Source organism: Dermochelys coriacea, chromosome 11 (genome assembly GCF_009764565.3).
Source record: "Dermochelys coriacea isolate rDerCor1 chromosome 11, rDerCor1.pri.v4, whole genome shotgun sequence".
NCBI lineage: Eukaryota > Metazoa > Chordata > Testudines > Dermochelyidae > Dermochelys > Dermochelys coriacea.
In genome coordinates this window covers 41,414,144-41,441,453 of record NC_050078.2, presented here as the reverse complement: position 1 = coordinate 41,441,453, position 27,310 = coordinate 41,414,144, and the positions used below count along the sequence as shown (strand labels likewise).

The following is a 27,310-nucleotide window of genomic DNA, read 5'->3' as shown; positions in this document are numbered from 1 at the left end:
TAGTATAGTATAATTAGTATACAGTGTAAAAAAATCCCACTAGATTTGGTAACTAAAACAATATATATTCTATTTTGTTTAGAGTGCAAGCAAGATTCTTTCACTATGTTTCTCAAGGGAAAAAATTGAATGTATTCATTATATGCATTGACTTAAAGAACATTAACATAACAGACATGCTGGTAAGGGCCGCTGAACCCCAGGGCTCACTGTTTACTAATGATCTCTCTCACAGGTAATGATCACTAGGAATAACATCTGGGAACACAAAGTTAAGCATCATATAACCATCCACTAGAAGAGGAAACGGTGGACATTCTTCCCCCCTTCCTATAAAGCAGTGGTTTTTAACCTTTTTTCATTTGCAGACCCCTAAAATATTTCAAATGGAGGTGCAGACCCCTTTGGAAATCTTAGGCATAGTATATGGACTCCCAGGAATCCACGGACCACAGGTTGAAAACCACCGTTCTATGGTTACGGCAACCTTTCGCAGACCCCTTAGACATAGTCTACAGTTCACCAGGGGTCCACAGACCACAGGTTGAAAACCACGACTGTAAAGGATTCATTCAATTGTGGAAGGAAAAGTGAAGCAAAAATCAGCTTGCAACAGTGACATCTCCAAGGCTGTTGCTTGGTAGCAGACTAGGCATGGAGTTCAAAGATCATTTTCCTGCCCCTCCCATTCGGCCCCATGGTAGAGTCCTCCAGGAAAATAAATTTATGACTGACAAGGTCCTCCATAACAATCCTTTTTCTATGCACTAAGAACCGCATTAAATGCCCAAGGCTGTTTAGTTTTGGGGGAATTCTGTGCTACTGCATACATAAAGAATTCAGGTCTCCACAGATTTTATTTTTATTTTTTTTTCCTTCGCAGAATATAGATCAGGGGTAGGCAACCAATGGCATGCATGCCAAAGGTGGCCCATGACCTGATTTTCAGTGGCACTCACACTGCCTGGGTCCTGGCCACCGGTCCTGGGGGGCTCCGCTGCTGGCCCGGGGTACTGGCCACTGGCCCCCTGCCAGCTGGGGTTCCGTCCGCCAGTCCCTCTCAGCCTGCTGCCTCTCTCTCCCACTGGTCCTGGGGGCTCCGCTGCCGGCCTGAGGTCTCAGCCACCAGCCTGGGGCTCTGCAGCTACCCCCAGCTGTAACCCACTGGCACCAGCCTGAGGCAGTGAGGGGTGCAGACAGGGGCAAGAGGGGGTGCAGCTCAGCACCCCCACCTTAAAAATTGTTCCAGCGCCACGGTACTGGGATATTTTTAAGTCCTGATTTGCTGCTTACATCACTATCCTGCCACGTGGAATAGCGCTCTGTGTTTGACGTTGAGATTAGAATGTACGTGCAAGAACTGGAATCAAAATTTTCTGACAGCTTTCAAGATTTCCAGCAATTTGGCCCAATGCTTTCTTTTCTAATTAAACCTGAAAAGTTCAACGAAAGTGACTTGGATTTGTCTGTATTTCAGTGAATGGGTGTTGAAGATTTCAAAATGCAGCTCATTCAGTTAAAAAGCTCAGAATTGTGGGCATCAAAGTTTGGAGATCTACGGAGTGCACTTGAAGCTACCGAGAGAGATCATGGGGCCTCTATTCTGACCTGCTGGACGTCCCTGCCAGTGAAATTTAACTGTTTGAAGAAAATTGCATTTGAAATGCTTTCAGCATTTGGATCCACATACCTGTGTGAACAGGTATTTTCACACATGAAATCTGTCCTCTGTCCCTCTCAGAGCCAGTTAACAACTGATCACTCAGAAGCCTGTAAGCAGCTTATAGTATCCAAATATGTGCCAGACATTGGAAAACTCAGCAAGGAAAAGCGAGGGCAAGGATCACACTAAACTGATAAGATCTGCATTTTAATTTAATTTTAAATGAAGCTTCTTAAACATTTTAAAAACCTTATTTACTTTACATACAATAGTTTAGTTATATATTATAGACAGAAACCCTCTAAAAACGTTAAAATGTATTACTGGTATGCAAAAACTTAAATTAGAGTGAAGAAATGAAGACTCGGCACACCACTTCTGAAAGGTTGCCGACCCCTGATATAGATTCTTCTGGAGAGGTGCTGCAGTTACGCCTTTCACCCACCAGGGGTGGCTGTGGCACCAGAAGGTTGATTCCTCACAGGGGGCCAGATGAGGAGACACAGGAGGGACAGAGGGGGGCACATGGGGCTGCTGGGAGATCACAGACTGGGGTTCAGAAGGGCTAGTGGAAGGGACAGACTGGAGATCTGGCTCAGGAGCCAGTGGAATGACAGCACTGAGCCAGGGGCTGAATGGAAGGGGAGCTGCAGGGCCATATGGAGACAGGGAGAGGCGGGGCTGCAGCGGATGGGGAAAGATGGGCTTGACTGAATGGGAGACGATAGAGGTCTGCCAGGGTCTGCATGAGGGAGGCTCCCCAATTCCATTACAATCCCTTCTCCCCAAATAAACTTGTTCCATACTTCTCCCACCCACACACAACCCTCCAGGTTCACTCCTAGGTTCCTTCTCTCTCCTGCAGCTCCTCTGTTACCCCTAGCTCCCCCAAGCCTTTGCTCTGCTTCTGAGGGGTGCAGGAAATACGTTTCTGTATTGTACTTTACATGAATTATTACTCAACGTTATGTATTAACGTATTTAGTAAGGAGTCTATTTGTCAAAAAGTTTCCTGAATTTTTTTTTTTTTTTTTTTTTTTGGTCTGTATAGTTACAGACATACTTGCTGACAGGTATTTTGAAATAAATTACCAAAATAATTGAAACTGGCATGATTATATTGCATTATTTTGACAAATAAAATATGCAGAATTTTAAAATATCATGCACGGATTTTTTTTTGGTGCAGAATTCCCCTAGGAGTAGCCATTGTTCTTGCGTAGAAGTCTTCATGAGGGTCTTCAGTTTTGGAAGTTACTTCCTCTCCTTTGTTCTGAAAGCCTCAGTCTGTTGATCTTCAGGGCACACCACAAGGCTCATACGTTTTAATTCAGGCTTTTGGGGAGGTAGGAGATGGCATTTGTGAGAGAGTCAGGGTCAGTTTGAGTTTGATTTTGTTTCTTCTGATGGGGGAGGGGGAGGAATGAAGAAAGGTGGTGGTGCTGGCGGCTTTATCTTATATGTCATACTTTAAGTTATGTCAAAAAGGTACCTGGTGCCCAGGATAGAAGTTTTTCTATTGGGTATAAATCAAAAATAAAATAAAATACTCTACCATCACTTTACCTGCATCACAAGAGAGGTTTTCACACATTCTTTTCTATTCTGTCCTCCTAGAGTTATACTTCCAATCAGCTGATCAGACGGATGCTTAGAAAACTGAACTCGAGACGGCAGGCCTAACCGCCTCCTGTCATTTTCTGCTTCAAACGTATAGTTAAGTTCTAGATCAAAAATAAAAGGAAAATACAGAACTACAATTAGGAAAAATATTATAGCACTAAGAATGCTAATTTATGAGTTGTGGACTTGTCATATTAGCCAGGAGAACTACGCACTGTCCAGTACTGGGCTTATTAACAACTCTCCTTTGTTTGCAAAGCCATCTTTGAAGTATAACCTTAATTATCTGCCTGCTTTGTCCTTTTCCCATTTGACAGCCAATTTCTCTTTCCCTGCACATGTCCAAAAGGAGCTTTCACAATTAAGAGGCTTCCCCCCCCCCCCCCCCGAAAAGTTTCCTGTTCAGTGTACCAACATCCCTCACATGCACACTGCTGTGAATACAACAATTACACTGCACAGCCAGCAGAGGCAAGGCTGGAACACAAAACATTGTGAAGGCCCCACAAACTCTCTTTTTCCCTGATGTGTCCCACAAGCACCTGACTGGATGAGAGAACAGCATCCACTGTTAGGTATTTATAGAGAGACTGTAGTATCTAAGCCAACCATGCAGGTCAGTGCCTTTCTAGCCACGTCTGGTTTTGGTAGGTATAGACCCTGCTCAGCTTTAATCCACCCTGTACCCACAGAGCTGAATTAATATTACAGGGCCTGGCCAAGCAGCAGATATGATAGTCTCTAATCTTGTAAACACTTATACTTAGATATGTATAGTCACTGAAGTCAACAGGGCTTCTAATGAGCATAAAGTTACTCATGTGTTTTCTAGATCTGTGCCGTAGTCAGCATTAGAGTGCTGTACTCAAGCAGTTCCTTGGGAATTTGGCTGCTTGTCTCCAACACACAGAGACTGGAGATGAGGAGTCAGGAGAAAAAATTTTTAAAGATTTTCCTCCAAACAAACACACACAAGCCCCACACCTTCCCCTGGTACAAAAGCAGTATCTTGGTCACTTAAAAAACAGAAAACATCTGAAATTGGTCTTTTAAACTTTTATAAGTTTATGGCACAGGCCTCCAAATCCTTACACATGCAAGTAATCCTTACTCCAATTGCTGCTTCCAAGGAACCATTCATGTGTGGAACACCCTAAGTAGCAAGTCTGTAGAAAAAGTTCCTGGACAAAAGGCAAACACTACTTATCGAACAGGATTTTAAAACTTTATATTTTATGGAGTGACACTGGTGTGTGAATAGGCTTTACAGTTCCTCTGGGCGTGTCTGTTGGCATACACTACATGACTTTGAACCAGTCAAAAAATATAGCTTTCACCCAAGCTATTTAGTAATGACTTAATTACATTTCTACAGATTGCTACACTTCTGTTAGCTCAGGTACAGCTCTCAAGTAACATCTAATACTGTCAGCATGTACTGAATTACATTTTAGATCTGGCAGACACGGCGTCAGCACGTTACAGCATTTACATACCTGCCTCTGCAGTTAACTTTCATTGACCACAGTTTTGTTCTTCCAGAACAGTAAATAGCCTTAAAAACAAGCAAACAAACAAACACACACCTCGAACAAGCAGATAAACATTCGTAACTACTTACTTATTTTTTGATTGAAGTCCATGGGGTTAGCAATGTATTCAAAACATGCTTCAACATCCATGCTGTAAAGAGTCGATTTAAAATTAATGTTAAGAAGCCATGATCCAATAGATTGAAAGTTTGAATATTTCATTAAACAATACAGTCACCTGTCCATTATCCTTGCTTATATAATAGGATTCATATTATATGAATTAACAGAACTGGTATTTTGCTTCTCAGTGAATCGTAAATTACAAAGCCAGAAGAAAAAGTTTTCAGAGTAGCAACCGGGTTAGTCTGTATTCGCAAAAAAGAAAAGGAGTACGTGTGGCACCTTAGAGACTAACAAATTTATTTGAGCATAAGCTTTTGTGAGCTACAGCTCACTTCATCGGAGGCATTCCGATGATGAAGTGAGCTGTAGCTCACGAAAGTTTATGCTCAGATAAATTTGTTAGTCTCTAAGGTGCCACATGTACTCCTTTTCTCTTTTTTTTTTTTTTTAGAAGAAAAAGTGCTTCTCTCTTTTACTCTTTCAGATACTTTAAAGAAAAAAAATGGCTTCAAGAAGATTTTACAAAAGCAAATTGTTTTTCCCATTTAAATAAATAAAAATCTTGTCTTTCCTGTATTTGCTGGAGAATCTCTTGAAGAACTAATTGGATTATGATACTACAGGAGACTGAAACCCGAGCCAGAGAGTGGGTAGGAAATACTTAATCTGACTGTTTAACATTAATGGGCTTGATTCTTTATTGGCTGCATCCAGTGTAGTCGTTTACACCGGTGCCACAGCAGAATGTAAAATATTTTATTTTTTATTTATTTATTTAAATGTCTGCTAATGGGTCTTTACTATGGAAGTCTCCTTCCACTTGGCTAGTTCTAGCTATTAAATATCTAAAGTAGATAATTGGTTCTTGTGACTGTCACTATTTGTAGAGCACCTTATAAAAAGCCAGTGCATGAGGAGATAATAGCACCAAACTATGTTTATCAAGATCTGTTATTCTATAAAACTAGATTGGTTTCTCATTTACTTTCTATACATGGGAAGGTATTTCCAGTTTCAGCTTTTCTAATATAAAACACCCGTGTGATACTTCACTGTGGATGTAACTCATAAGTTACCACCAGTGCACCCCATGCCTTCTACCCCCTTAAAGTGGTCCTGCAGCTTCAATATTTCATTAAGTATAGAAGAATCAAGCCCTTCTTTGTATTACTCAGATTGAAAGGGTCTGTTCCTTCTCTTCTTGTAGTTTGCACTTTTAGTTTGTTACAAAATGTCAATGTTCATTGAAAACTTATTTATTTTTGGTCTTTAAACTTTCATTTAGTGCCAGTGATTAAAAGCCATCCCAGGCTCTCTAAATTGTGCATGTATGTTTTGAATTAAACAGATAGTGACATATCACATGGGACCAATACACATATACGTGACCCACCAACCACTTCGTTCTTGCACTGAAGTTGTATTAAAAACGTTTTAAAATGTAAATTTCTAAGGAAGAGTATCATCAAATTTTATTATTGCCCAACATGATGTCATCTTGAAGAAGTCTACTATTCCTATCCCCTATTTACCTAACCTTTGCCTTTTGGGATCTTGGTTAAGATATCTGCCATACAACTAATAGCTTTTCCAGTCTGGATAAAGCTTTAAGAGTTACAGGCTCTAAATTATAAAAGTTACAGGACAGGGAATAAATGCACATAGATGGCAACCAATGAAACCCGTTCTCCTGTTCTTACTTTTCAGAAGCAAAAAGCCAGTTATTGGACAAGAAGATCAGAATATGTTTCACATCTATCAATCACACTGCATATGCCTCCCTTCAGCTCAGTGGGTCCGCATGCCCAACCCCATCACACTGAAAACATGAAGCACTCAATATGCCAAATCTTACAACAAAATAAATATCCTACCAGATTCCACTGGGTTCAAAACAGGTCTTTCTGTTCAGGTCAATTTTGTCAGGAGATATCGTGATCATTTTCTTAATGCTTATAACAGGCCGAGATCTTTTTTTTTTTTTTGGTGGGGGAGGGAGGGGACAGGGATGGACAGGTGTGAGGAGAGGGGAAAAAAAAGGGGAGAAAGTTACAATTAGTAAAATCAATTATATGTTATTCTGAGTTTAACAGAAGCAGCAGACTCCTATACTTGCATTGATTTGCTGTAAAGATTCCCTACATCACAATACTATTCAAAGAAATGTTTTGAGTTTCAGAAAGGTTAGAAATAAAACTTGCAGCATTTTGAAGAGAGACAAGGTGGGTGAAGTAATATCTTTTATTGGACCAACTTTTGTTGGAGAGAGAGAGAGAAAGAAGCTCTGGAGCTTAAAACAGAGCTCTTCTTCAGCATTTTGTAGAGAAACTGAACAACCCTGAAAACCCACGAAGGTCAAGTGACTTGTATTAATGTTTTTTAAACCACTATGTTAATGCAATGTTATGGTTGTCATTTTACATGCACAAAAAGTCAGGAAATTCAACGTGATGGTTCCCACAGCAATTGTAATTCAGCCCATTTGCGTATACAGTGAGTAGCAGAAGTAATTTAGATTAACATATATGTCAACTTTAATGTGCAGTGTGGATGGCTGAATTATGGCTGCTGAAACGAACATAATTTTTCACTTCCTGACTTTCATGAATGTAGGATTGCTGGCATAATGCTGCATTAGCAGCTTTATTTTATTTAATGTTTTAAACATGAGAGGAGTGCATTTCTTTTCTTTTTAAAAATAGGCTTGTTCACACAGATGGAGAATGGCTAACCCTGCCCCCACTGAAGTGACTCCGTTTTGCCATTCACTGTAGCAGAACAGAGCCAGTAGGTACATTTTTGAATATTTACAAGCTGAATGCAGCTGTGCTTATTTCAGTGGAATTCTTTCACTGACTCACCCCTTTTACACCACACCAGCTTCGTGTCCTCATCTCCTGTTTATATAAGTATTTAGATTGCCCTCATCAGCATAGTATTGAGAGACACCAAGTATTCTGTGACATGACTAATGTCCATCACACATGGGTTTTGCTCTCATCCTCTGCCAAGAGGGAGAATTGTGGGTGCAGACAAGTGTGTTTTGTTTTTGTACTTTCCTTGGTATTTTTAAGGACTTAATTATGTGCACACTGCTATGCTTATATTAGAGAATGCATAGTCAATGATGGGATGGTCCTTAGGTCCTGTGGGAGTTTGTTCCTGTCTCAGATCGACCCCAAGAAAGCTTTGTCCCCTGAACAGACAAGCTTTACCCTTGTGGTAGAAAGCTCCATTGTGCCCGAGGAGCAGAGTTGTCAAACACGATCTTCAACCCAGGGCAATCTTTTAGATATCCTGAGCCTTGGCCATGAGTGTCTTGAAGATAAGGACTGAGACCTCAAACTTGACTCAGACCTCAAAGCCTTGCCTGTGTTTCCCCTTCCTACTTATGTTAGTTGTTCCGTATGACGACAGGAATTACGTTAAATGGCAAAATTAGATCTTTCTGCAGCCAAATTGTATCCCCAGTGCAAAGCCTGAGTAACCAGACTATAGGCTTAGGTGGTCAGCAAGGGGTCAGATTCCTCATCCCCAAACTGTTCTGTGGCCACTAATGTAACTGGAGGGCTTCAGTACACCCTACATCTACTGCACCCACATCTGCAAGACAGCATGGAGGAAGATTATTTGTATTATGGTAGCACCTAGAGGCCCCAGTCAGCATGGGGGTCCCACATTATGCTCAGCATGGTACAGAGTAAAAAGGTGGTCCCTGCACCAATCAAGGGATGACAGATAGGTCTGCAATAGCAGATCCACTGACCCTGTCGCTCACACAATATCTCCTTGCACACTGGTGTGAAGGGAGCCCCATGGAACAGAGCTCTACATGTCACAGGTTTAAAAGCTGCCAACGTGGGCTTTCTGAATTCAGCCCCTCCTTTCCACCCCTCACAGAGCAGAAATGCACAGATTCCTCAGTGTTAAGGCCTTACTTGGTCACGGTGGGCATGCATGCACATAGGATTTGCCCAATATCCACTATAATTATCTTACCTTGTATGCATCATTCCAAGAGTTCATAATCTACAGTTCTCTTAAACATTGCTAAGTTTTCTTGAGAAACGCATAACCTAAACATCCCTGATGTTTAGCTTGTGCTATCTTTCAGCCAGTTTTGTAGAAGGGTATGTCTACACTGAACACTAAGCCCAGGTCTGTGGGACTCAGGTTTGTGGACTCAGTGTTTCCAAGTCCGTGCTTGAGCATTCACACTACATTGTAAACCTCTGTTTACAGTTGCTGGACCTGGCTCTACAGTTGCTGGACCTAATAAGCTATAATATGCTAATGTGTCTATACGGCTCTACACCAACCTCTCACCCAGATGTGTGGCTTGAGCAGCATCCACACTGTAAAATGACAGAGCTTAGACCTCAGTCCCAGCAGGACTTGGGCTCTGACCCACCCCCCTACCAGGATCTTAGGAACCAGGCCTTGAGTGCTTGCTGATCCAAGTCAAACTAATTTGTGTGTGGGTGGAAGAGTGGTTTGGACTCAAATCTGAGTCAGAGCCTGGGCTTAGTGTACAGCGTAGACATACTCAAAAGAGACCAGATTGATATGTCTGCATTCTTCCCCAGCACAGTTTTCAACCTCTGGAGGAAAAAAAATGCATTACAATCCTGAAACAGATCATTCATCTCTTCAAAGCAGTTTGTTAGAAAACCAAACTAGATTTAGTAAAATACTATATACAGTACACACCTGTAAACAGAGACAGAATCTGAAAGTGACCCAACAGCAATATCAGGGTAGGAGTTTCTATCAAGATCCATATTTCCAGTAATAGAATAACCAAAATATAGAACACTGGATTTTTTGCCATCAAGAATCTAAAAACAAAACAGATTGTTGGGAATAAGACATTTAAGTAATTATCATTGCTTTATACTCCAAAAATCTAGGAAATCTGAAGAAGTGGGGCATACAAATCCACACGTTCCTTTGCTCTGTTCTTTTGTGCATAGAGTTTCCACCATTTGGGGAATCCAACATGAGAAAAATGTAACTTGGCTGGTGAATATAACATGCTCACTTGCACTCTTCCTTTTTGAACTTGTGTTCTCAGTCATGGAAAAGCAGCAGATGACTTGCACTTTTCCGAAGTGCCATGCCTCTGAAGAAGTGCTTCTTTCAGGTGGCACTTGCTCCTTTCCAGACCTTAGGTCTAGCAGATGCAAGGAAATCTGAATTTGTCCCTTAAATATTATAGGTCAGATAGACACAAAGCGTGCACTGCAATATGGCCACTCTGTGGAATGCAAATTAACCCTAAAGCCATTGTAGCCAGCCAGGAAGATCGTACCAGTGTAGTGGGATCATTGGGTAGCTTATATGTCCATCTTAGGGTTTTATGCTGCTTCCCATCACTGTAGTATCCAAGCACCATGATATATCCTCTACCATCACCCCTCCCTGCTGCCAGCATACAGGATATGGCTGGGCTTCCCTGTGCCCTGGGTGACTGGTGTGTGCCACAATGGCCTCCTGAGAATCCTCAGGCTCCTTTAACACACAGCCACTCCAGGACTGGGGGAAGCATAAAGGAGCTAAAAGCCACTTTTGCACAGACACCTTTTTGAGCTTTCCTGTAGCCGAGGATCTGGGCCCGCAGAAGGTGCACAGAGCAATGCCTATTGTGGAGGTTGCCCAGTATAATATATTTTTGTGGAACAAAACTTCTTATGCTTATAATGCTCTGCAAGGCTGAGCACAGGTGGGAACGGGTGTTTAATTACCTGTGCTGGCTTTGTATTTATTCCATTCTTGGATCCGTGATATATGAACACCTTGCCAAAATCATCATATGGTGCCCCCACTGCAATATCTGTTGAAAAGAAATTAGGAGATATAGATAAATGTTATCCTGATGAACAGTTACATTCATGATAAAGCAAGATGCTCTGAATCTAGTTTTAGAAAGGAAAAAAGAAGGACATTCATCTTCAAAGATCAATTTTCTCACCTGGGAATCCATCCTGATTAATATCACCAATATTTTCAACTGCAATACCAAACATAGAATCAGTGGTTCCATTGAGGCGAATTGGCTTTACCCCTTCCCATTTGCCTTGTTGGTTAATGTAGATGTACACAGCACCCCCAATTTCTCCACATCGGTCAAAATACTGTGGGGCTCCAACAACAATATCTTGCCAACTTTAAATGAAACAAAGTACAGACATTTTAAAAGAATTCTGAGAAATAAGTGAAAATTCCTGGCAAGTTAAAGACTACAGGCTGAATATAACATAAATAAATTGGTCAGACAGAGGCTAGGCAAAGGTCACTAGGAAGCACATTAAATTGGGTCAATAGTGAAAAATTAACCTGGCAATTTTTATTAAAGAAACAAACTGTGTTTGTGGCTTTTCCGTGCTGTATAAAGAATACCTACGAGGATTCCTATGAGGAGAGGCTGAGGGAGCTGGGATTGTTTAGTCTGCAGAAGAGAAGAATGAGGGGGGATTTGATAGCTGCTTTCAACTACCTCAAAGGGGGTTTCAAAGAGGATGGCTCTAGACTGTTCTCAATGGTAGCAGATGACAGAACGAGGAGTAATGGTCTCAAGTTGCAATGGGGGAGGTTTAGATTGGATATTAGGAAAAACTTTTTCACTAAGAGGGTGGTGAAACACTGGAATGCGTTACCTAGGGAGGTGGTAGAATCTCCTTCCTTAGAGGTTTTTAAGGTCAGGCTTGACAAAGCCCTGGCTAGGATGATTTAACTGGGACTTGGTCCTGCTTTGAGCAGGGGGTTGGACTAGATGACCTTCTGGGGTCCCTTCCAACCCTGATATTCTATGATTCTATGATTTTTGCTTGAATCATTTTTTTTCTGCCCTTTTTTTTTTTTTAAACGTATTACCCATTGAAGTTTCAGTCAACTTTTCATCTAGCTGGATTGCTCTAACAATGAGTAGAAAAGTAGTCGTCCAAGTTTATTTGAAGGGATGTGACTGTTGAATAGTTTTAGAGACAGCACCTAGTGTATTTCTCTGAAAAGGAAGCCCATAGGGCATAGTTAGTATGCCCTATATTGCTTATGTGAAAATCAAGCAAACTGGAAAACCTTCCCTATACATCCTAAAGTTAGGGAGGGGAAGGGACACAACTCCATTCCTCCACATTTTCCTCCATTTGCAAATCATCTTTAGGTACACTACACATACAATGCACTGCAGCAATACAAAACTAGAATTTAACAACATGAGCTTAACAAGAACCTTACCCATCATTGTTGAGGTCCACTACTGCAACATCATAGCCAAAAGAAGAGGCCAGCCCTTCTCCTTCAAATATATGCACAAGCGAGAGTGTTCTTGGAATTTGGAGATCTTTTTTCAGCAGAACTACAGCTCCACTGTGATTGGCTCTTGGTGCACCTGATACAAAAGTTGTCTCTTCTTGGGAAACGATACCTTTACCAGTGTCCAAAGAGAAACCTAGAACAAAAGAACACAAAAACCAATAGCTAGAGTTTTTTGTTAGATCTGAAAATAATATATATGCACTATATTAAAGTGGTGCCTGGTAGCACTACTGCAACCAAAGTTTAGCAAATATATCCACTACATGCTACCAATTTCATTTATTTTTAAATCTGCTACAACAATAAACACCTTATAAATGAAACAGTACACAGTGTGACTATAGAATGATATGAAGCATATATCCATATAATGTCTGCAGAAAGAAGAGACCCTAAGTGAAAGTTTTTAATATTACAGACATCTCTATCTCCACCACACCCATGTGTAGCATCTGTAAAATGTACAATTGGTCGAACAAATCTGATACTCTAGGGATGTGGGTTTTTGTGTGTCTATAATGTGTGTGTAAATGTACAGATGGTTGGTGTGTTTGTGTGCATTTTACAGATGCTACACATGGTTATGGTGGATTTTTTTTTTAAAATGTATTAACTTAAAACCAATTTAATAAATCTAACCACTTTAATACAGTTTAAGTACTTGGTCTCTAACAGAATGGACACTTATGAATTTCATACAAATGTTATTTTCTGTTATAAAAACATGCAAAGCATTGTACAAGCACAATATTTTATGTTAATATTAGACAGTATTTGAGAATCTGCGGTATACAGTAGTGGTGAAATCAGCAGCAATATGCTAATTATGTCTATAAAGGACATTTTAAAAAGCATGCAATCCTAAATATTCAGTTTAAATTCTAAAGTTAATACATTGAATTAATTATTTTACATATTTTGAACAGGATTTCTGCATACATATATTGGGATAATGCATGAATTTGTGGTATAAATCCAAGTATCAAAAAAGTCAGACAAATTGTGAGGAAAAATCTAGATTAGAAGAGAAGTAAATATCAAGCCCCACTAATCTCCTTTTCTTGGAATCCTTCACCACTGCTGTTCCGATTCTCAATTACAAAAATAAGACAGAGTTTCAGATAAGCTTGGTAAGAAGGCTAGAGTATATTTTGAGTGTTACATTACAGATCAAGTCCTCTCCAAAGCCCCTTACTTTATAAGCTATCCATCATCTGAATCCCTGATGTTACATGCTTTTACTTGAATGCATTTGAAATTGGGGGGGGGGGGGGGGAGAGGAGAGAATAAAATAAATGATTATGTCAGAGTCTGGATACACACACACACACACACACACACACACACACACACACACACACACACACAGGTATGACCAAGACCATATATATTGTCACCTCAGGTAACAAACCTAGGTAGCTATTCATCATCACACCAGTGGATTTGTCCACCCTTACATTGGGAGGCAATGTTTTGTATACAAACTGATCAGGATCAGTATCAGACACACTTGTCAAAAACAGAAGACCTGTAAATATATATATGGGAGGAAGAGATCAAAGAAGAAAATTATGGTAGTTAAGCAGTAAAAATAACTGCACATCATGTATAACCTAGGGCATAGCAACTGCCAATTAATGCCAGGCTGGCACTGCAGTACTTACCAATGAAAGAGGAAGTTAATTTGATTCCAAAGACATGTCAAATCAAGCAAAGGAGCTTTTTAGAGTGACAAAGCCTCTGGGATATAAATGCAACATTAGACTTGTTTTGAAAATTTAATGCTGATGAACAGGAAGACAAAATACTATTGTCCTGCTTATTACAATCTTATTCTGTTCAGCATGAAAGCTCCTCCATAATATCTCTAGCCCTGGCATTCCTGCTTCAACCCAAATGAACCATTCAGATCTTTAGAAATGCTATGAATTCATCTCTCTACCATCACTATTTATGGTCCCCAGCACCTACAAATTCTTGATCTGATTCCTGTTTAATGGCAACGGATGTTCTATTTCTTCTTCTAACAAGTCTCATTGTCACTTTCATTTTTTCACTCTAAGATGGCTCTCTCCTTGGCAATGCTCTCTCCCAGACATGATGCTAAGAATTAATCCCTCTCTTTCCATCACCAGCTCTTCTGGCTCCATTTTACTAGCATGTGCTTAAACCCATTGCAAACGTAAAGAGTACTGATGTAGAAGTGTCACACAAATCAACATTTGGAGCAGAAAGATGCTTCTTTCTCTTGACACTATTCAGTTTTTCAAAGATCCCATTCGGCCTTTATTCTTTCTGGTTTGTAATGGCACCTCTCATTTGGCCTTTCTTCTTAATTGTTTGCATTAAGCAGGACAGTTTTCTTTTGCTTTTCATCATGAAAAATCACACTACATTTTTATTAGTGTCGATCCATGCTAATGATTAAAAGCTTTTAAAAACGTATCTGTAATTACCATGTTGTATTTGAGTTATTTAGGACAGCCATTAGCTGTGCAAAGAAGCCTTAGGAGTTAAGGGACTGGTAGTTGGGTGCAATGTTTATGCTCTCAGCACACACACTATGCCGACTTTACAGTTATTCTCAGAACCTCAGGCTTTACTATAGCTCCCAATTCTACATGCTGGTGGCCACATGATCTAGGAGTATGAATCCACAGACAGTACTTACTGTTAGAGAGTGACTATAAGGACATAATGAGAATTTGCAGGTCCTCATCACAGCTCTTAAATGTCTCATTACATTTGTAGCTCTTATAGGTACCTCAACGGAGTATCATTTTATACTTACCCCGTAAATGTAGAGGAGGATGTGAATGACCAAATATGGTTACATTTTACAGGGGCATAAAATAATTGATTTCTGCTTGTATTTTATGGTATTGCACACCATTTCAATATCAAGTGTTCAAGAAGACTGAAGAGTTTTACCATCTGTGCTTAATCCTACCTAAATAACTGTTAGCTGGCACAGGAACTAGATTCTCAGCTCGGCGACTCTCACTACCAACTTCATAAGGACCATCATCAAAAATATCCACAGCATAAAATGTTTGATTCTTTTGCTCTGCACGAACCACCCCTGAAGGAATGAAATGGTAAAATAAAAATGGATGAATGACAAGAGAGAAAAATAATAGATATATGGTTCCTAATTGACATTAGCAATATTGTCCTTGTGATCATTATTTGAATTGGGAGGAAGAATAGCACATAGCCTGAAGTTATGTTTTAAAATCTCATGGTATTGTATGCATATGGGTGTCATGATGCAGCAACTTTATGATGCCAGGCAATGATCTGGAAAATATGGTATACATTATTAAAATAGTCAACAAAACATTGAATACACTGATCATCAGTCCTCTTCACTCAGTATATCATTTCACCCTTTCAACAAAGGCATTATAGATAAAGCTTCTAGATCCATAAGATTTCAAAATACTGACAGTAATTTTACTATCACTAAATGCAGCCAATAATATAGTTAGGCAACATCCTTTTTTTAAGGGAAAAAGAGCTAGATCTCACACCTCTACCTAATCAAAATGGGTGCTTCTCTTTAGTCAGGCATATTTAACAGTTTGTCAAGTACAGACATGTTTTTCCAGGAAAGCATATTCATAAAACTGATGTACTGCCATAGCAGTTCTCTGCAATTAACATAAAGCAATCTCTGAACTCAATATGGTCTTTCAGCTTGTTCATATTTTCTTGACAGAAACAGATATTTGGAAGATTAAGTCTTCACAAAAAGTATACCTTGTGCCAGAGCGTAACTCAAATATTTTGCATGGTACGTGTGCCAGACACAGGTGTATGAAAGAACACTGTATAACAGGAGTCAAAGATCAAACAAGCATTCTAAAGGAAGGGGAAGGAAGTATTTTGCAGCTATTGGTGTAATGATGTGCAAAAAGAAATCTTTTTAAAAAAACAAACAGGCCAGGCATTTGAAAATTTCTCAACATAAACCAAAGGATACAAATCTATCCATTGTTTTTCTGAGTTTTGCAACATTTGCTAGGTGATATGTGCCAGTTGCCACAGTCTTTAGTTTTTACTCAGGCAGAACACCCATTAAAGTCAATGGAGTTTTAGTGGAGTAAAAACATAAGGATTTGCCCTTGAATGTTTAAATATTTGCTGTGTGTGCAATCCATCTTCCCATGATCCTGCCATACTGAACATGTGATATATTAGGGTATGTCTACACTGAGTTTTAAAAACCTGCAGCAGTGAGTCTCAGAGACTGACTACAGACACAGGCTTACAGGCCAGGCCAGACGTTGTGGGTGAGCTTCAGAGTCCAAGCTCCAGCTCGTGCCACCTCCCTAGGCTTTGGAGCCCAAACTCCAGGCTGTGCCTACACTTCTGCACTGCTGTTTTTAGCATGACAGCACGAGCCCCACCACCCTGAGTCTGAAGACCCAGGCTCTGAGACGCATGGCTGCAAGTTTTAAACATGCTGAAAAGGTACCCACAGTCTCCACAGAAGATGACTGATGTCACAAACACAAAAGAATGAGCACATTGCAGGATCAATTAGAATAAAAAGTTTTAGTGCAGACATTTGTCTGAATGATTGCTCAAATGCAGAAAAATGTTTGCCAAATAATACTAAAAATATGTTATAAACACTCAGTGTGACAGTTCCACCCTTTGACACAAGCACTGAATCCTGCAAGAAAATTAAGACCAGTGAAATAGGAGTTTCCTACAACAGCGTATTAACTTATGTAATCCACCCATTAGCTATTCCAATTTTTTAAAAAGTCTTCCCCTTACAACAGTGATCTCCAAATTTTTTTTACCTCACAGGGTTCCCCTCCCTCCCAAGCTGGGGCCCAGAGCGGGGCCACAACTCCAGGAGCGGAGGATCACAGGCAGGATAAGGGGGCTAAAGCTGGAGCCATAGCTGGAGGCAGGGGACGGGAGCAGAGCCTTGGCCAGGGGTCAAAGCCAGCAGCTGGGACCGTGGGCGCAGGGCCAGCAGCCGCAGCCAGAAGTGGATCCCCAAGCAGGCAGCCGGGGCCAGGAGCAGGGCTGGGTGGCTCTTCCTCCCCACCCCTCATGGAGGCTGGACCGGGCCCCTGCCGCACCCTCCCAAACGTTTCTCTGTGCCCCCGTAAGGAGGGCGCACCCATAGATTGGGGACCTCTGCCTTACAAGTTTTTAATCTGACATTTTTGACAGTAGACATGGAGCTAATAATTTAGCATTTACAAAACCGGGGTAAATCCTGAAAAATCTAGGAGCGGGGAAAAGAGAGGGTCATACCTTTCCAGTTATAAGTTCCTGGTGCACCAAATACAACATAATGATAGTCTCTAGTAAAAGTAGCAGCTACACCTTGCTGACATGAACCAAATTTCTCATGGCCCCTCAGTCGGCCATCACAAAAACTCCATTCTCCACCATCCATAGCAGACTCATCATCCTTAGGATCCTTAATAGTGAGATCCTGACTCAGCAGGTAGCATCTTCCAATGATATCACGAGTTTCCTGAACTGTGTTTACATATTGCCTTTTCTCATAGCGATGTGCACATGTCTGCAAGAAAAACAAAGATACAGTAGATAAGCAAAATGTTTTATGCCTTCTGTATTTTTTTCCTGCAAATGATCATTAAAGCCAAAAAATGAGAAGGCCATTCTCTATAAGCTACATGCTCCCCTAGCAGCAATAGCATACAAGCCAGGTACTTATGTCTGGAAGAACGGTGACAACAGAGACTCAGAAGTTGATTCACATCATCTTGTAACGTCTGCATGCTGGCAGGAAGAAAAACCACCACCGCTGCACTAACCCATGTAAAGTTATTGGAAATCTTGCAGATCACAGCACTACTATGCACATACTCAATATTTCACATAGACTGGAGGGCAGGGGGCATGCTTGCTTCTGCACAAACCATGCTGCCATTTCTGGGAGATGCCAGGCTGTCACTGGTTTCCTGCTGATGACACAGTGAGTTTGCCCCTCCCTCCATGCAAGTTAATACTGCATCCAACAGCATTACTAACTAACAGTTTTGAAGGCAAGGGAGAGCCGAGATAGGTGAGGTAATGTATTTTATTGGAACAAATTCTGTTGATGAGAGGACAAGCTTTTGAGCTCCACAGAAGAAGAGCTCTGTGGAGCTCAAAAGCTTGTCCTTTTCACCAACAGAAGTTTCAGATTATCTGCAGTGCCTCATTCCTCTAGGGAAAATTTTAATTCTTTAGGAATCTGTTTAGGAATCTAATAGCAACAAAACCTAGAAAGAGTTCTGTAAAGGTATAGAAATGCAGACAACTTTAAAACATGCAACCTAAACAAATACTAACAAATATTCTAGTCCAATAGACTTACCACCACTTTTCCTCCTGGCCCCTGACTTTGGACAGTTACACCCATCCACTGGTCTTCTTTACTCTCAGTTGCTGGATCAGCTGCATCACCACAACACAATTTTACACACTATGGTTAACTCTTGTTAGAACATTTTGTGCTTTGATTATAAACATACAATTTTAATTCAGGTTTCAGAGGGGTAGCTGTATTAATCTGTATCACCAAAAACAACGAGGAGTCCTTGTGGCACCTTAGAGACTAACATATTTATTTGAGCACAAGCTTTAGTGGACTATGACCCACTTCATCAGATGCATGGAGTGGAAAATACAGAAGGTAGGTATAAATATACAGCACCTGAAAAGATGGGAGTTGCAACTTCTTTTCATGTGCTGTATATTATACCTACCTGTAACTTCTTTTAATTCAATATTTGTTAACTTCATACAGTACCTGAAACTGTCTGTAGGTGGCACTGTCTATACACTTTACCCATACAACAAAACCTTAATTGATGAGGAGGATTAGTTATATCAATGAAAAAGGATTTTGTTTTTTTTTAAATGAAAATATAACTTACATTTACTGAAAAACATGATCATAAGCAAAACATCTGGATTCAAAGTCATCAACACTGTTTTAGCAATTAAGTTAAGACTTGTTTTCACTCAAAAACTAAATAAGAAAAGCTGTAAAAACATTTAAAGAGGATAAGAATAAGTGTTCCTTGTGATCACTGATTTTAAGAAAAAGATGCTATATTCAGTGGGAAAGACCATTGAGGCCTACATCTGATAAGCAAAAACAGGCAATTGCTTCACTCCAAAGAAAAATATGGAAGATTCTACCGTTCTCATCAAAGAGGACACGAGTGCAAAGCGTCTCTGGGGATGTAATGTCACAGCTATACAACCCTCCAGTTCTGTTGGCTTGCTGGGATGGAAAGGCTTTCTCCCGAGGTGCTCCAACCAGCAATCTGTTGAGAGAAAAATAGAGAACCATATATTTTGAGGGACTTGAGTAACTTGAGAGAAGTAACAAGGGTAGAATCAGGGGTTGCTATTTTGATATGTCAGTAGAGATTGGATTTGTAAACTACTGAAGGAGGAGGGCATAGTTACACCATGACAATTTTTCTAATTGTTTTTTTAAGTAGATCATCAAAAAAGTCTCTCTCTCAAAGCCTGGTGGTTCTATGAAAACTGACTGTGTAACAATGGCATTGTGGAAAAAAAAAATGGAGTACTTGTGGCACCTTAGAGACTAAGGAATTTATTTGAATATAAGCTTTCCAATGAAGTGAGCTGTAGCTCATGAAAGCTTATGCTCAAATAAATTTGTTAGTCTCTAAGGTGTCACAAGTACTCCTTTTCTTTTTGCGAATATAGACTAACACGGCTGCTACTCTGAAAAATGGCATTGTGAGGTTCTCCAATCATCATCTAATGATTTCATACCAAATATGCTCAGTTTACAAAATATTTTTCACTAATTGCCATCCAAGCAAATTCAGCCTGTGATCTGAGAATCAAGTTGGATTCTTTATGGCTAGTTAACCTTCAACAGTAGTACAGAAGGTGACCCTGAAAAACCCTGAAAATTTAAAAACCTAGAGCTGATAGAAAATCAGAATTTACATCCAATGGAAAATTCGGTTACAGTATTTAGAAAAAAATTTTCATCCCAAATCAGGATGAAAAATTGAAATGAAATGTTTCACAGAATTAAGTTCCAAAAATTTGTTTCTAAATGTTTCATTTTGACATTTCTGATCAAAACTAAACATTTTGACATTCTGGAATTGAAATGCTTAATTTTGTCTCAACTCAATGTTAATCTGTCCTCCTGACATGCTGTGGTATAATGTGCTATGCTACAACCTGCTGTAGTTCGAGTATCTTGTGGCCCTATTCTCCTCCATAGGCTGGGCTCCCCAGCAAGACTACATTTCCCATGAGTTACTTTGCTCATGCCATTCCCATAATGCATCATATCAATTCAACAGAGGCCAGACCATGGTGAATCATGAAAGATCTAGTCCAGCTCGGAAGCTCAGCCCACGGGGGGGGGGGGGGGGGGGGGGGGGGAAATGTGGGCACATGGCACCCAAACTAGAACTCCCATGAGGCAACATGGCAACGCACGCACACATATATTAATGTTGAACTGACCCATGACAAAATGTTTTGATTGGTTCAAACTAAAATGCTGCTATTCAGTTCAACCTGAAACAAAATATTTTGTTTAGATTTTCCTAACGGGAAAAAGTTTGCAAGATTTCAGTTTCAGAACCTGCATTTTCTGCGGGGGGGAAAAAAAAAAAAAAAATCAATACAAAATTCCCAGCTCTGTTAAAATACTTCAGGCCTTCTTTACTCATCATAAAGGAGCAAAAGTGAGAGCATACCTTTATTTGATTTTCCAGGTTACCTTTTTAAAAAAAATCCAATATTTAAGTACTATCAGCTTGTGGCTGCAATAACGTAGTCCCCAAAAGTCTAAACATTTTTCAGATGGTTTTTGCCTAGGCAGCTGCTGTTTGTTCTTCGAGACTATTACTGTACCAGGTTAATGAACCAAGAAAAATCTTCAATCATCTTACATAAATTACTGCTGAATGGTGATACAAATCTTAAATTTTATCAGATGCACAAGACAGTTAAACAATCATGCACGTTATGAACCGGTTCTAGTGAAACGGGTTTAAATTGGATTGATACAAACGGTACATTCTAGAATGCATTTTCAAGTAGTGCCCAAAAAGGTATTAAAATGTGGTGGAACTAATTATACTGCAGCACTACTAAAGCACAGCAGAGTGGGCTAAAAGACAGTTTCAGGTACTGCAGCACAGGTCATTGTAAACATGCTGAGAACTATTAACTTTACATTTTAATTTTTCATTCCTAATAATGTTCAATTAATCTTTCATTCAATAAATCAAGCAAAACTTACTGTAAAGGTGCAAGTCAAGCATCCCAATGCATGAACAATGCACTCTACTTACCCTGCATATCATACTTAAATAGCAGAAGTCCATAACAGAAATTACTGAACTACTGTCACAAAGTAAAGCTCAATCTCTGGTTAATGATGAGATATGCACAAAGCTAGTGATGCTGGGACTTATGCACCAGGGTGAGTTTCATCCTGGTTGAGGCAGTCCAAATGAATCAAGAGAGAGGAGCTGAAGGGCTTCAACTCACTGGATGACCTGCTGCACGTCAAGGGCATCACCACCCGGATCCTGGAGCTGAACAGCCAGCACATGACCTGCAGGAGGAGGCCAAGCAGCGAGGAGGCTCCTGGTGGGAGCCCCAGCCAGCAGGGGCACAGTGCCCCCGTGCCTCAGGTAGGGAGCAATGGGCCACGCTCTGCCTGTGCTGCCAGGGGTGCCCAGCGGGTGCCCAGTTGGGGGAGGGTGTCTGTGGCTCTTCGAGTGGGAGGGTCCAGCCATTATTGTAAAGGGAGGCAGCTACCCATGGGTGTTTCATTTGCACAGAATCTTTATCATTTTAATGCGGGGAGGGATAGCTCAGTGGTTTGAGCATTGACCTGTTAAACCCAGGGTTGTGAGTTCAATCCTCCAGGGGGCCATCTGGGGCAAAAATTGGGGATTGTTCCTGCTCTGAGCAGGGGGTTGGACTAGATGACCTCCTGAGGTCCCTTCCAACCCTGATATTCTATGATTCTATGAATCAGATTGTATGTTGCCTGGATGAGTTCTGATGGATGCACATGAGTATCATTACAGATTGATAATCTCTTTTTTACATTTGAGTAGACATTGGACTGTTACTTGTTCTAAAAAAATTTTAATAAAAGGAACTGCAACAAAAAATAAATGTGAGCTTATGTTGAGAAAGAATCGTTTCTGCAGCTGTGTGCATTCTGGAGTCTATTTTAGCTCTTTTGCTGGTGATCAAAACCCCTTCCTCCCAAGGAACCAGAACAAAAGAGGATTTTTTTTTTTAAAAGATGTTTATATTGGCAGGGGAAACAATGAAGATTAAAAACAAAATGCTTACTGTGAAAATGGAGTTTAAGTGAGTTCTTGAATTTTTCTGAGGATGATTTGCCTATTTATTGCAAGCTCTCCCTTACTGCATAATGGATATGACTAAAACTTTCAAAACACAAGTACCTAAAGTCAGCCTCTAGATCCATATTTAGACACCTTCATAAATATAGTCTGATTTTGAAAGTTGAGTCAACAGAAGCAACCTGTGGGTGCTCACCAGAGACTCAAAGGTTCAGGTTCTGTAACTGATTTTTCTACTTTATGTGCAGCTTAATATATTACCATTTGTGTCATAAAATCGGCAAAGAGTCCTGTGGCACCTTATAGACTAACAGACGTATTGGAGCATAAACTATTGTGGGTGAATACCCACTTTTTCACCCACAAAATCTTATGCTCCAATATGTCTGTTAATCTTTAAGGTGCCACAGGACTCTTTGCCACTTTTACAGATCCAGACTAACACGGCTACCTCTCTGATACTATGTCATAAAACATAAGCCATAAAATATAGAAGATGTATAGCCAGTTAGCACTGCTGTCGGAACCTTAACTTTTTACAATTTCAGTTGTGCAGACTTACGGCTGATTACTGGCAAATAACCTCAAAGGGACCATGAATGCAAATAAGTACATTAACAGAGTGTTGCAGAATCAGACTCAATGTTGCATTAATCTACATTTCTACATTCTTTTGGTTTAAGTGTGTATTATACTACCAGTGGCATTCTCTGTTAGCCAAAGAAATTGTAAGGTAATTAAATGAACTAATAATAGTAGTCTTACTATTTCACCCTTGGCAAAACTTCTGTTAAGGATCATTCCACCACTGGACATAGTTTGCTTTATGTTAAATAAAGCTGAAACTGTTACCTCCTAGCTGAATACAAGGCTATTATCTCTCTTAACTAAATCTTAGCCCAGTAATTAAGAATTTGAGTTTTCCAAATTAGGATTAAATTAAAGGAATTACTTTTGTGCTACTTTCATGGACTAGGGTGGTTCTGCAGCAGCCTGCCTCCTTTTTCCCCCTCTCCAAAGAGCACCTCACTCCATACCAGACACTCCAAGATACTATGAACAAGATTTCCCTTCTGGGGTCCAATTAATTAAGTCCTGCCAATAAGGGGGCATAAAACAAATGGAATTCAAACCAAGAAGATTCTTTGCCCCAGCCTCTCCTCCCTATCGGTCTGCTCTCCGAGCAGTAACTCCCAGGACTTCTTGCTTAGAGTTTGGCCTTCTCGCCCTCACTCTACAGACCGCTATGGAGGAGAGCGATCCTCTTCTGAATCCTTTTTTCTTCCACAATCCTACTGCATGGTTCTCAAAGAGTTTAATTATATTGACCAGCAAGAGCAGCTCTGCCTTCTCCACAGGCCTCCTTCCTCTGGCTCTCCACAGGCCTCTGTTTTATCTAATCCAGGCCTAATGGGCCTACTTGACCTCACCACTCCCCAACCACAGTCACCAGATCTCCTTCATTTTCCTAACCTGCTGAACAGAGTGACTGTATCACAGGTAAGGCAGAGACCCTGTGACAGTGCCATTAGTTGAAGCAATAATTCAACTACTTTTTTGAGCTTGGTGCCTTCGGCCATGATTATGGTAGTTCCCTCCTCCAACCTCAAACACTGATCGTCAGCTGGCTTACAATGTATGGATTTGCTCCATCACTCTCCCAACCTAATGTCCAAATCTGAAGAGATCATGCATATTTTAAGGCTACGGCACTGGAAGAGCAAGGTTTTAACTCCAGGTCTGCATGAAAGAACACCTATTTAACTAAATCCCGCTACCAAGGTATCATTTTAGCTCAAGTGAAAGAGACCTATTTCTTGGTGTTTAAGTCCCAGATTCAATCCCTGCCAACCACTGTGTTGTTTGTGGGTGCTTGAAGCCATGGCTCATTATAGTTAAAAGTACTTTACAGAGTAATGCTATACAACACTAATAATCGTTCTATACAGACAGAATTATGGAGACAAAAAACTTACTTGTTTTTCCAAAAGTATATGGGGAACTATATTACCCCCCCCCCGCCCCCACCAAAAACAGCAAAATTCCTATTGATTTCAGATAAAGCAGGATCCGCCCCACGATTTTTTTTAGAGACAAACATCCAGTATGTACACATTTCTAATAAGTGAGAGGAGGTAGGAATTGGCCATCCAGACACTATTAGGTGGATCTGATGTCCAAATTTGCCATCTGTTGCTGACCATTGTTCACTGAAAAGAGTCTGAATTTCAAATAGATAAATGGAAGCAATGTAGTTTCATCAAATCTAGTCCAATGAAGTGCTTAAAAAATTATAAACTACTGCAATATCAAGCAAATCAAACAAACCAGCAACAGATTTCCAGTTTAACAGTCTATATACAATACTAACCAGAAGATTTTTTTAATTTAAATTCCTTTCTGCTTTCATCAGTAACACTTGAGAAACTTAACAAGCGACAGAGAGAACTGCAGCATTATATGCTTGCAGAACCCTTTATAACAACTTTAATGAAAACTGTGGTAACACAAATAGAAGTGGGAGTAGTGGCAACTCAAAACTATCTCAGTTCCCCCCCCCCCATTTTTTTCATGTAAACTTATCCATCATTTGTGAAGTGGGACCTGCAGTTAAGATGAAAACCATGTATCAAAGAGATTATTTTAAAAGTTTATTTCTTCATAGCTCTCACCACTTTATCACTTGACCAAACTTTACTGGATGCTTTCCCATCTCTAGTGAATATCTTTATCCTGTTCATGTCTCAATACTTTACAAGAGACAATAACATTTTGTAAACATATTTCTAAAAGAAAAACAATTTCAGTGATTAATTATATCAACTTCAGACCAAACACCAAACTGGATGAAAAACTGAAAGGGAAAACATCCAATTAACATACTAGAAAGAAAATCCTGTTCACACACCCTATATTTGCCATGCTCTCTTTTAAAGTGACAGGATTATGTTAATGATGTCAGCCTCATCACCATTATGCAGACTGGAGTAGCCATAGAATGAATGATAGGGTTAGAAAGGACCACAAGACATTATTGAAAGTGTTTTCTGGGTAACAAGTTACCTGTATCTACAAATAGGCTGAATAAAGTAGTCACAGATATCAGCAGTTTAAAATTTAGTTAACTTCATCCACCACAAAATGTCTAATTTAAGGTTGATATTACTGGGAACAGTGCAAGATATTGTGCACCACTGTCCTTTTCAAAAAATTGCAGCATAAACACAAGGAACACAAAATTAGGAAAGTGATGAAGGTAAGTGCTGCAGTGGCTGAACTGTTACTCTACAGACTGCTATGGAGGAGAGTGATTCTCTTCTGAATGCATTTTCTCCCACACTCCTACTACTTGGTTTTCAAAGAGTTTAATTATATTGACCAGAAAGAAGAGCTCTAAGGACTATTGGTAATTTACAAACCATAGTTTAATCTATTTGTCTTACCCGCTCTCCCTCCCTCCCAGCAATACCCTCTTTTTGTTTGCCACATTCACTGGTTTCATATCAGATGAAATTTTAAGCTTTTCTGGGCAGAGACAATTTCTACCACAGCACAATGTGACCCTGATCCTGACTGAGGCATCTGGATAACCTTCAGCAGGAAGCTGAGTCTTTGTGGCTGCCAATGCTGCCAATTAAGGAATCTAGTCCTTGAGCTCAAGCAGTAGATGCTCATGCTTTTAGCAGTGAAGATCCCAAGTTTCAAACCTCTTTCTCAACCTAAGCAGGGGCAATTACATTCTTGCAACACTTGTAAATAATTCTATATTGAAGGCATTTATGAACATGGCATTTAGAAGATGGGAACAGCCCATAAGCATGAAGAGATCACAAGGAGAAAGTCAAGTGGGAAACATTCTGTGTACAGTCAGAGCAGATTGTGCTAGAAGTTGATGAAAGATTTGTATTGACCTCAGTAGGAACAGGATTGGCCCTGTGCGTGTAAAAGCACTGTTCCAACCCATTCTGAGACAAGTCATTACAGGCATCTCCAAGTGAGCACTGCCCCTATAAATGTCTTGACTGCAGTTGGCTTTTTAAAAATGAAGGTAGACAGCTCACCCCACACATTGCTAAAACAAACTGGTCAATATAACAGAGAAGTTCTATTTGAAATTCTAGTGTCACAGACATCATCTCTGCTTTATGATTGGATTCAAGTCTCAGAAGTGATGAAAAACAAACAGTACGGGTCACTGCCTAAATACCTAGTGGGGTCTATTCTTCTCTCTGTATACTTGAGTAATTCCTGTTAACATGCACATAAGTTATATGGCATATCATCAAGAGATCAGCCCTTCTTTTCCCCTCAACACCCAAGTTCTCAAAAAAAAAAAAAAATCCAACAGGTGATTATGTTAGCGCAGAACCACTTTGTGACTCTTTTTTACAAGGATAAACACCATTTACAGTTTGTACCAATGGTTATGTTTAGGTCTTTAATATGTGAAGTCCTGCCTAGAGTACAGGGGACTGTACTAGAAGATCCCTCAAGGTCCTCTCCAGTACTATGATTCTATGACTCCATGGGTGTATTTTCAAATCATCAGTGTAAAGATGCTTCCCAGACACATCACTAACCTGTTTTCTAAAGCCCTGGTGTTTAAAGGATTATGGTTTTCATGTTACTAGTACAGCTCTCCTAAAGAGCAGATTGTATCATAGGGAATG

The 27,310-nt window shown here is 40.1% G+C and overlaps 1 protein-coding gene and 1 long non-coding RNA gene across 4 annotated transcripts in view; one reads left to right on the top strand and one right to left on the bottom strand.

The window, feature by feature from the left end:
• LOC119863669 overlaps positions 1-931 on the top strand; it is a 36,581-nt gene extending 35,650 nt beyond the window's left edge. The window contains exon 4 of the long non-coding RNA XR_006277996.1: positions 9-931. This is a non-coding gene — a long non-coding RNA (uncharacterized LOC119863669). The remainder of the gene's footprint in view (positions 1-8) is intronic.
• ITGA6 (integrin subunit alpha 6) overlaps positions 1-27,310 on the bottom strand; it is a 63,637-nt gene that overhangs the window by 18,402 nt on the left and 17,925 nt on the right. For 2 of the 3 annotated variants that reach the window (XM_038422408.2, XM_038422409.2), the window contains exons 2-12: positions 19,447-19,574; positions 18,617-18,696; positions 17,542-17,815; positions 15,212-15,343; positions 12,181-12,394; positions 10,916-11,109; positions 10,689-10,777; positions 9,655-9,782; positions 6,819-6,914; positions 4,908-4,969; positions 3,230-3,387 (exon numbers count right to left, since the gene is read on the bottom strand). In XM_038422408.2, coding sequence (XP_038278336.1) covers positions 3,230-3,387; positions 4,908-4,969; positions 6,819-6,914; positions 9,655-9,782; positions 10,689-10,777; positions 10,916-11,109; positions 12,181-12,394; positions 15,212-15,343; positions 17,542-17,815; positions 18,617-18,696; positions 19,447-19,574 — 1,555 coding nt within the window. Of the gene's footprint in view, positions 1-3,229; positions 3,388-4,907; positions 4,970-6,818; positions 6,915-9,654; positions 9,783-10,688; positions 10,778-10,915; positions 11,110-12,180; positions 12,395-13,672; positions 13,790-15,211; positions 15,344-17,541; positions 17,816-18,616; positions 18,697-19,446; positions 19,575-27,310 lie in introns of all 3 variants that reach the window. The other variant, XM_043505290.1, reaches the window with a different exon arrangement.